The sequence below is a fragment of the Conger conger genome, chromosome 12 (genome assembly GCF_963514075.1).
Source record: "Conger conger chromosome 12, fConCon1.1, whole genome shotgun sequence".
Classification (NCBI taxonomy): domain Eukaryota; kingdom Metazoa; phylum Chordata; class Actinopteri; order Anguilliformes; family Congridae; genus Conger; species Conger conger.
The window spans coordinates 39819943-39831523 of record NC_083771.1 but is presented as its reverse complement, the minus strand read 5'-3'; the positions used below and the strand labels follow the sequence as shown (position 1 = coordinate 39831523).

At 40.4% G+C, this 11581-nt stretch overlaps 1 protein-coding gene across 1 annotated transcript; it reads right to left on the bottom strand.

Annotated features, from left to right (window-relative positions):
* Positions 1-8599, bottom strand: arid6 (AT-rich interaction domain 6). The gene is made up of 6 exons (XM_061263018.1): positions 8462-8599; positions 4685-4835; positions 4268-4320; positions 2875-2972; positions 2465-2633; positions 1-2292 (listed from the first exon to the last, which is right to left on the bottom strand). The coding sequence occupies exons 2-6, from the start codon at positions 4827-4829 to the stop codon at positions 769-771; spliced, it is 1989 nt and encodes a 662-aa protein (XP_061119002.1). The 5' UTR covers positions 4830-4835; positions 8462-8599; the 3' UTR covers positions 1-768.
* Between the last annotated feature and the right edge of the window lie 2982 nt (positions 8600-11581).

The following is an 11581-nucleotide window of genomic DNA, read 5'->3' as shown; positions in this document are numbered from 1 at the left end:
AGATTAAATGTTTATTATGTAATGAGTTACAGCTTCCCAATTTAACACATTCACAAAACTATGTACATTTTTGGTTGTGCTATAGCTTCTTTTTTCCTTTCAAAATGTAAAAAAGATAATACAATGATAGATAATACAAAGATAATGAAAGTATACATTTCCTTTAAATACTATATTTTACAGAATAATAGAATAAACACTATCTTAATGGAAATAGCAATCTGACAATTTAAGTTAGAAAAGGAAGTACTATATAAATATACAGTATGTACAAAACAGCAATTTGGCTACTTAGCGAAACCCCTGAAGTGATGATGGGTGTACCATTTGGAGGAAATAAACACCGTGGTGAAGGCTGTTCATCTTCTCATGTTGTTCCCTGTGGCAACTTTGACATACCTGTATTTGACATTACCATGGCAGTCAAAGAGTTCAGAATCAAGATTAAAAAAAAGACTACTGGACAACCCATTAATTTTAATAGCAGCAATCTACTACCTACCACAAACAAAAATGAAACATAGAGATGGTGTGCAGTATGACGATAACAACACTTTATAGAATAACCATTATTTACACCATAGAGCTTAGGCGAGGGTCACAAAGATGCCCTCACCAATGTGCAGTTTCATGAGCTGTAGCAGTTAAAAAAGCCATTCACGTGGGCGGAATTTATTTGAATGAGTTTGTGTGTGGTGGGTTCAACTGGCCGGTGCTGTTCCTTCTTTACAGGCATGACAGTTATTTGGCACCTGACCCTACGTGTCTTCACAGGGAGCTGGAGATGAGTTGCCTCAGTTTCAGGTACTCTTCCTGGGTGAGGGACTGACAGGACGATGAGGTATTGTTGACCATGAAGACGTTGAAGGGTCCCTTCTTTGATTGGGCTTTCTCATGTGGCCCAAGCAGAACTGGTGACATTTCACGCCTGTAAGGGCCTGTGCTTCCCTGTTCTTGTTCATGGGGGCCCAGTGGTGATTTCATGGGGGCTGACAGGTTCTGACTGCTCTTTCTTCCCGCCACCAAATCCTGAGTGTCCATCAGCCCCTTAGGGGATGACTTCCGTGCTACGTAATCTATGCTTTGGAGGTAGGGACTGCTGCCAGTGACTCTCTTTGAAAACACATCTGGGTGGTATGGTGCAAAGGCCCCTCTACAGTCTCTCTTGGGCTCCCAATCCCCAGCTGTGATGTCAGGTGAGCGTGAATGATGGTGATGGCTGATGCCGGTGTAGTAATCTTTATTCACGGTATGCCTCTCCTTGGTGTAGGAGCCAGTGAAGTTCCTGTCCCCTCCCTTGAAGCTGCTATCCCTGTGCCTTTGGCGTTGGTGGAAGCTCAGGTCTGAGGTGTTCTCTCTCCCTGGTAGTGTCTCGGCATTGCCCTGCATCTGTAACTTTACCTCGCTTCCTTTCATTTGACTCTCGGCGGACTGCAAGGCTCCAGCGCTGACCCTGTTACGGAGACCCGGAGCAAAGGTGCTCTTAAACCAGTTCTGCAGCAAGGCCAGTGGGATCTGAATCTCCATCCTCCCTGAGTCACCGGTAGGACTCATCGTGGAGCTGCTTAGATTGAGGGGACTTTGGCTAGGTCTGGGAGATTCCCCTTTTCTAGACTGGAGGTCTGTCTCTGAAGTATTGCCAGTCAGAGCATCTCGAAAAGCCGGACCATGATGCCACAGTGGCGAGGTGCTGAAGGCCTCTGTCTTCACGGTGGCATCTGTCACTGGAGGGGACATGTTTGAGACTGCAGAGGAAGTGAGATCAATGACTTGTCTCTTCAGAGCTGGGAGGGGAAATGCGCTTGGATCAGCAGGACTGGGCTTTGCTGTGCCACAGATACTTGGGCATCCAACAGATAGTTCAGTATCCAACCCCTCTGGTCCCTCTTCTTTGGCCACACCATAGGCCCGGTAAAGTGGGACCACCTTGTTGAGGAATTTGGGCGTCTTGTTGCTGCCGGTTGGGCTGAAGGAGGATGGCTGTTGGCTGACGTTGCTGATGCCTCCCCCCTCTTTGCAGCTCAGGTTGAGGGGCTCAGCCCAGCCCGAGGAGGACATGTACTCATTGGCTAACGTGCGAAGTACAGCCAGGTGCTGCTCGGGCCTTTCGGTCACTTCCAGGGGAGGTGGCACGCGGAAGGTCCTGGAGTCAGGGTGGGGCAGGGATGTTGATATGGTAGGGGGGGGTGCAAGGTAGGGTGGCAGCGCTGTGCTGCTCGGGGGAAAATAATGTTGCAGGTGCAAAGGAATGGGAATGACCCTGACTCTGTTGTCCAAGAAGTCATGGGAATTCTAGAGGGGTAGACAGAGAGATAGATAGAGAGAGAAACAGAGAGAGAGAGAGGATTAACAAAATGCAAAATGGTAGTATCATACTGTTTACTGATTATTAGACACAGCCTTTCTCCACAATAAATACATTGTCCATAGGCTAAAGAATTTAGCGTTGGGAAAATTATTGTACCCGGTGCATGGCGTGCACGTGTCCGTAAGCCATGCTACGCTTTCCTCCTCTCAGGGCTTCCTCCTCGTCGTGAGGAAAGCTGGGACAGCGTGGTCGTTTCTGCTGGCGGGGAAAGGTCAAGTCCTTATTGTCCTCTCCCCTCAAGTAGCACTCATATGGCATAATCAGCCTGGAGAAAAACAGGGACTTGAGCATAAAGTGACACGCATGCATACATACAAGTACATGCACTCATACATGCGCACACACAACACACACTCACACACACACTTTGTATTGACACAGTAAAAATGGTGTACTTGTAAACACATGGTACATGCAGAACTGAAAAGAGCGGTGCTGCAAATTGTGTCATGAAAAGGAATGACACGGGCTAGCTAGTTAAGACTCTGTCGAAGCGTGCAACATACTTCTCATAGTGACGCCGTGTACACGTGGCTGCACTGGTGCTGCGAGGGTTTCCACCCAGCTTGTTGTACACTTGCTTCCATAACTGGTGGGCTGTGACCTGAGGGAAGGAAGGCCGCATACAGCACAGGTAAGTAAACGGTTCAAAAAGTCCCAAAGCATCAGTGACATACGTCACACTGTCAGTGTGTACGTGAGTATATGTCCCGTGGTGATGGTGAAACACCATTTTATGCCTGTAATATTGAGAGGGATATACTGAGGTGAATGTTATGTTAAGAGCAATATGACTTTTAAGGTTTAGTGAGTTTTTATGTGTAAGAAAATACTATACTGTCTTGAAGGCAATCCTGCGGTAAAACCTGGGGGATAGTAGATTTTGCGATCTCGACTTCACTTAAACATATTGCATTCTGCAATTACATTTGGGTGCAAAAATATGGACACCCCTGGTTTAAATGTCTGTTAAAATGAATTTGTACGTGATACAAAGAAAATTTTAAAGCAAATTTTACTGTTTATTAATGATAAAAATAAGGAAAAGGGCCCTGAATGGTACAAGCCTCTTTGTTAATTTAACTCTTCAACCGTGTGTGCAGTAGACAGCTTTTTAGGAATTGACTCTGTATAGGACTACTACAAAATAGGCTGAAATTGCCTTCCATTGGGCCATAAAATGGCCATAAAATGCTTTTTGACCAGGGATGCGCAAACTGTTACACACCACTGTAGATCACCTGAAACTGCTCATTCAAGTTTACAATTAGCACCTCCACTCATAGAGCTAGTTTCTAGTTCACCTGTGATAACATTGATATTTGACAACATTAATAGTGAGGGAAATATAATTTACTCTTACTGTCATACCACCCTTTTAAAATGGCTATTTGTGCCTGTTAAGAATTAATCTGGCTTTTTAACAATTATAACTGTGGGTTTGTATTTTTCTCAAACTTATTTGTTTTTACTATAAGTGTGAATGAGGAAGTATTGTCTAGGATTCATTACCAAATATGTGCAGTGACATAATTTCCTGGTTTATGATCATCTGACATTTATTTAGTGCTAATGTTGTATCAGTGCATTCTGTTTAAGAGAGGACAAGATAATTGCTTTTTCCTGTGTAGCCTATACTCTTGCTGGCCCAGTGTTTTAGAGCACATTTAGCACAGAAAACAAAAGCATCATTGAGGGGATTATGTATAAAATAACATTTTCTAATCTAATTTGCTGGAGTACAGAGCCAAAACAACACAAAATGTCCCTTTGTCCAAATATGTATGGACTGCACTGTATAAACTAGCACACACACACTGATAGAGTGCTCACTGAGTGTACTTCTACACACACACACATTTACACACATAGGCTTGGATCAGGCTTGATGAACTTTACCTGGTTGTATCCTCCCAGTGACTGTACAGTTTTGAACATCTGAAATAGATCAACTGTAAGGAAATTAAGAACATATTAATTATCAGATAGATATCAGCGCCAACCTTGGCTGAACAGTAATCATTCACAGCAATGTTTTGAAATCGCTTTGTAATGTTGGAAAGTACAAGGTATTCATGACTCAAGCAGTTTTTAAATTCTTTACATAATGTGTGTGTGCGTGTGTGTGTGTGTGTGTGTGTGTGTGTGTGTGTGTTTCTGTGTGAGAGAATAACATGTGTCGTATTATTTTTAAAAGAGAGTAAATTACTGTTTCACATAATTATTGTTCCACAAATACATTAATTGTGTGTATGTATTTGTGGGTGCTTAAATGTGAGAATATGCATGAAAGCATACTGTAAACATGCCACTCACTCTGCTTGAATCCGAGGTGAGGTATTCTCTCAATGGGGGTGTCTCTGTTCTTCATATAGGCATAGAGGTCCTTGAGGAAGGTTTCCTCAGTAACCCCGTCCTCTGGCTCCATTGTCCCACCCTCCTGTGTTCTCACCTGTGACATGGCACCCTAGGAAACACAGAAGCACACACCGCCATGTCAAAAGCGTTGGCAAACAGTGTCTAATTAATTGAATTCTTGTAAGGACGAGCTGGCCTGACTGCGACACAATACTGAATGTAACCCGTGATATGTCAGATATACCAACACCTCTGCAGAAACATTTTTTCCCATATCGTTCCTGTTGACTTTGTGCCAGTGCTAGTGTTTACGAAACAGGGCCATGTTTGAGTCCCTGAGCCATTGTGAGTGATGGATCCATTGCCGTTGCAAGCCCAACCTGTTCCCTGTCTGAGCTGCTGATGACTCAGAGCAACGTAATGCACCCCCATGTGATATATGAGGTGACCAGTGTGCCAAGCTGAACTGAACCACAGAAAGCACAATGGCTCCATTCAAATATTTGGAGACACCAGCAGCCATTACTTTAGGTTGAAATCTGAGATTCACAGACATCCTCTTGGAGCACAATTTCTTACTATGACTGTCGAACACACTATTATTTCGTCCCCAATGGGGGAACCGTCTTTGACCTTATCAACTTATAAATAAGTGATGCGTGCCAAGCCTATTTTCGCAACTTTTTCAAGATATCACTGAATTGCAACATCATGAAATGATATCAGTAAAATGCAATATTTGCTGTTGTATACTGTCGTAATTCTATATTTAATAATGTGATAGATATTGCCTGGTTTCTGGGGTCTGCAACCCTGGTCCTGCCCCAGGGACTGCTGGTGTTTGTTGTTACTCAGCACTTAACTGATCAATGAAACCATTTCTTTAACCTACTTAGAACTACTGCTGGTTTTATGGTTAGCAGACCCTGTTGTTCTCCGGTACTAGTTCTGCAGACCCCTGTCCTATATTAACAGAGATTGTCTATGTACCCTAATGAAAAATCACACATACTATTTGGCTTGAAATAGCACAGGTTACATTTTCACTTTAACTTTATAAGTGGGATTATTTTTATAGTTTGCATATGTAGTGACATGTGAGGTGTTCATATGTCATTTTTGAACATGTGCTTTTTTCATTTGGGTGTATCACAGCTCATAGCTCATATTGAGCACTGTGCATCCACTGCATCACAAATGTCTAAGTGCATATTTTTTTCTTGCAGACTTTTGAGTCCAAATTGCAAGGCATTCCACTAATTGTGCAAAGTAACTTTAAACATTACTGCTATAAAGTTATTGGATGAGTTAAAATAAATACATATGGATCTGCAGTAACATTACAATTATTTGTAAGACAAAACAACCAATCTTCACAGAATAGGTAACGCCCTTCATCACTCTTTATTATAAATGACCTATTTTATTGTTAAATACCTATAGCACTTGTAAACAGTTATTATATGTGTGGGCGGCCTGTAGCGTAGTGGTTAAGGTGCATGACTGGTAAATGGTAAATGGTTGCCATTTATATAGCGCCTTTATCCAAAACGCTGTACAATTGATGCTTCTCATTCACCCATTCATACACACACTCACACACCAACAGCAATTGGCTGCCATGCAAGGCACCGACCAGCTCGTCAGGAGCATTTAGGGGTTAGGTGTCTTGCTCAGGGACACTTCGACACAGCCCGGGCGGGGGATCGAACCGGCAACCCTACGACTGCCAGACGACTGCTCTTACTGCCTGAGCCATGTCACCCCTAGGACTGGGATACGCAAGGTCGGTGGTTCTAATCCCGGTGTAGCCACAATAAGATCCGCACAGCCGTTGGGCCCTTGAGCAAGGCCCTTAACCCTGCATTGCTCCAGGTGAGGACTGTCTCCTGCTTAGTCTAATCAACTGTACGTCGCTCTGGACAAGAGTGTCTGCCAAACGCCATTAATGTTAATGTAACATAATCACATTGCTGTACAGTTCCTGTATCACTGGAGTGGCACAATGTGCATGATATATTTTCATTTCATAAATTCCAGATGCATTAAGCAAAGGTGTTGTAACCAAACTGCATTCCTTTTCCCTTCATTTGATTTGACACACATCCCAGAATTCATAAAATAATCTCATAATTTGTATTGCTATTTATTAGATTTATTAAGTCTCAGAATTCAGTTTACATACACTCACTGAGCACTTTATTTGCTATTTATTAGACTTATTAAGTCTTCTACTGCTGTAGCCTATCCACGTAGAGGTTTGATATGTCTTATGTTCAGAGATGCTCTTCTGCATACCACTGTTGTAATGGTTATTTGTGTTACTGTCACCTTCCTGTCAGCTCTGACCAGTCTGGTCTTTGTCCTCTGACCTCTCTGTGTTTTTGCCTGCAGAACTGTTGCTCACTGCATGGTTGTTTTTTTGTTTTTACACACTATTCTCTACAGACCCTAGAGACTGTTGTGCATGAAAATCCCAGGAGATCAGCAGTTTCTGAGATATTCAAACCACCCTGTCTGGCACCAATAATTATTAGTTTAAGTCACTTAGATGATATTTAGATGACATAAGTCACTTAGATGACATTTCTTCCCTATTCTGACATTTGGTCTGAAAAACAGCTGAACCTCTTGACCATGTCTGCTTGCTTTTATAGTTGCATTGACAAGCTGGTGTACAGGTCTACATAATAAAGTCCTCACTGACTGTACATGACCAATTTAAACTACAGAACAAGATGTCTTCATCAAGGAAATGGACAAGATATAGTATATATGAATAACATGATTTCAATATATAATTTTTATTTTGTTTAATTCATCCATTTCAATTGCTTTTATGCCTTAAATGTATCACATATTTAACTGTCATTAATATAGTGATACTATTTGGTATGCTAGACATTATACTATGTTTGGGCTATACTTGTTTGGGCTTCTACACTATGAACCCTCTAGAGCCCTTAGGTCATCAGGGACCGGTCTACTAGCTGTTCCTAGGATCAAAACAAAACATGGGAAAGCTGTATTCTGCCACTATGCCACACATAACTGGAATAAACTCTCAGAAGATCTTAGATCTGCCCCAACTCTACTTATTTTTAAAAATAGACTAAAAACCTTTATGTTTACCTCTGTAAATCTCTGTAACTGTAAATCTATGAAGCTACAACACAATGTAAAATTCCATCCTGTGGTCAGATTAAATAAAAATACATGAATAAATAAAAAGGCCACAGGAAATATGTTACCAATGAATAAATAGGGTTGTCTTTGAGATTTCAGCATTATATTTTAGGGGAGAAACAATGTTTCTGAATATATAATATTCAAATTTGTATCCATTTCATTTTGGCTAAAGATTACATTAAAAAATAAGAACTATTATGGATTAACAAATAAACATGCCCATGTGCATTACCCAACAAAGTTGACCAAGTCTGAAATAATGTTTTTGCTACAGATATAGTTTAGAGTCATCTTACACTCGTATATCTGTAGCATATTGTTGCTTTGTTTGCTTGTTCATCATGAATCCAACTGAAAATCTGTTTAATTTAGAATGAACAATAGAAACTAAAATAAATTTACTTTAGAATTTTAAGCAATTCATACACTCTGTAGATTAGATTGATTGGTGTTGAAATCACAGTCATCTCGATTTAATCCAAATATGTGGCTCTGCACAAACATCGTCTAAGGGAAATTAATTATTTCAGTTTATATTCTACTTACTTGGGGAATGAGGGGAAATCCAATGTGAGGTCAGAGTTGTTTTCTAGAGCCTCCAGAACTCTCCCTCTCAGGAACTGACTCCAGACCTCCTCTCACACCTGTTCCTCACACTTGAATGACATCATCGACAACCATTCCGTGGGGTGTATCCTGTTTTCTATCCAGGCATCTATATGAGCCCAACTGGTTGTTCCTGTTTGTGGGACAAAGGCCAGCATTCTGAGTAATATATATCCTCAGATAATTAGGCTGTGTTCATTTAATATTCCAAATGTAATGTTATTGCGATAAATCAGTGGTTTTGGCCTATTCGTGTGCTTGTTCAGGCATTATTATTTTTCTATTCCGCGATTTATTGGCCATACAGCTAAAGTACAAGTCCCCTGGAAATATGTATATACTGTTAGAATATTCCATGTATTCTTGTTGAGTGCATAGCCATATATGCCTACATAGTTTTAAAGTTGTTTTTATATCAGAAACATTAGTGAATTATGCTCACACAATACAAGTGAATCTAACCAGCTTTCAGTTAAAAAATGTGTCTGGACTTTTTCGAATTTGTAGTAATAGTGACTACAAATTTGCTTAGAAAACCCTGGTCAGGGCTGTAAACTAATAGGATCAAAATTTTTAATTGTTCTCAATTTGTAAGTTGATAATATGCAATGATACGACATGTTGGGAGTATAAGCTGGGCTTCGTAAGGTGAGTAATGTGTAGTGTTGGGTGGAGTATAATATTGGCAATAATCTTCACATACTGTATATCTTGGAATGAAAAACATTCCTGATTCATTGACTGCACACACACCCACGCAAACACACATTCACACAAATGTGCATGTACACGCACACTATGAAATTTGGTCAGTATATTAATTTGAAAAAGAAATATAAATATATACATTACACAATAAAATATGTCACAATAGTCTGTCACTATGTCAGGTCAATGCTTCAGGTAAACAACAGGGTCGAGAAGCTGCCTCTTTTACCTGAAGTAGGTAAAGTACATCATGTGAGGCATGTACTGTGAAAGGAATGTGAAATCGAGTTTTGAGGAGGTGGTTAGTATTTATGCAATACTCTCATGGAACATTCAGTGTTTCTGTTGGCCTGCGATAGGTATCAGCAATGTTCCTCCTCTTTCAACCTTGGAATGAGTTTAATTACAACTTCACACCTAAAAAAGTAACCGATTACACATTTACTATTGACAGCATGAATTGCTCTCAATTGTTTGGTTATATTTCTGCTAATTTTACAGCATTAACTCATAAACATGTACTTAGGGACATTCATTCAGAGACTACATTTCCATGTTGTTCTGTTTTGGAATAACACTAGCAAGACAGCACAACTATAAAGTGGGAGGTATATATAGGTATACCAGGAAATTAATTTCTTAGAACAAAACCAGTTTTAATATGAAACTGTTATTGGTAAGTACAGAGGTTTCTTTCAGTGCATTTGTCATTGTGTAAAATGATCTCAGCACGTTTACCAGTTCAATCCACTGTATTACAATAAACAATGTATTATTTCTTTCATAATGAAATGACGCTAAACTGGGCATTGGCTTTAGCGTAACTTTCCTCAGAACACCTGAGATTTCCTGTTAAACTACAATTAACACTCATTAATGGATGGCAATGAAATTACATCAATAAGATTGTAGTTTGGAGATATACATAAGTGCATGTTTATGAAATGTTCCTTTTCATTTTGCCAGAAGAGGGATATGAAGGTAAAATAATTTGTCAATGCTCTCATAAAATCATTCATATCTTCTAACAGCATGGGCTAACATTGGAGGCTATTCAGGCTTTATCCTGCTTATTTTCGCCTTCAAATCAGCAATACAATCAGAACCAAGATATGAGCTGAGGCAACTGTGTTGTAAGCTGTTACAATTGAACAACTAAATGCTGAGTAGCCATTTGACCTGGCATGTCCCTCCCTCTGGCCTGGTAAAGTCAGGGTATTCATTCATGCTGCATCACTGGGATTAAACAGTGCACAGCTTGTAAGCAGAAGAAATGCACCAGCAACATGTTAGTTATTCAAAGATAGGTAACAACACATAGCATGACTAATTCAATGCATATCGGTCACAACAGAAGTTGTGTTTAGATTTTTTTGTCTGACTGGACCTGAATGAACTTGCATTGTAAGTTATATAGGACATTTGTAAAGCCACAAACAATACAGTGCCCTCAGCCATACCATCATGCATCCTGCTTCTGCCAAATGGCATGAGCTAAGCAGGCGTGGGCTTTGAGGGCCAGTTCTGAGTGATCTTCCCTCTGCTTAAATAAACCCCAATGCCCCAGGGCAGTGATGGGGACACATTAAACCGAGGTCCTGACTCACTGTGGTCATTAAAGATCTCATGACAATCTTCACAAAGAGTAGCCCAGTGTCTTGGCTAAATTCCCAAACTGGCACTTTCAATCTGCTTTCAAATCATCCCCAGATCTAATTGGCTATATAACTGTTCCCTCCCTCTCCACCTCAGCTGGTGTGTGCATTCCAGACACATGATGAGCATCAGAAACAGATCCAAGCCCATACTTTTCAGCACAGGGCATCCATGGATCATGAGAGGACAGGCTCGTGAATCAAAAATGAGTAACCCCCCTGTCACAGTATCAGGCTTTTATCAAAACAACAATGACACCTCCCTCATTTATTTCAGTTATGTCCTAGTTGTAACACAAGGAAATGCACAGTCAGATGGCAAACCCTGATAAAAACAGGGAGAGATAAGAAATGGTGCCCAGGTATTTCACCCTGAGTTTCCTCTGAATGGATATGAATCCTTTAGAATATCCAGGAAGGGTATATATGCTGTGATACATATGTAATTCCACTGAGGTTTAGAGTCATTGTTCTTTTGGCCTGATTTACAGTGGGATGAGCTATGTGTATGTGTGACATTTAAAAAATAAGTACAGTATATATAAAACCCAGATAGATTTGCAATAGATTTTGAAACAAAAGGAAATTACTTGCATGTTGAAAAGCTGGTTTTATAGATGAGGGGAGGGAGCTTAATGTGTTAATCCTTCATGTTAAAGATTAGTATCTACAATATATCAGAATATATGCATATTTA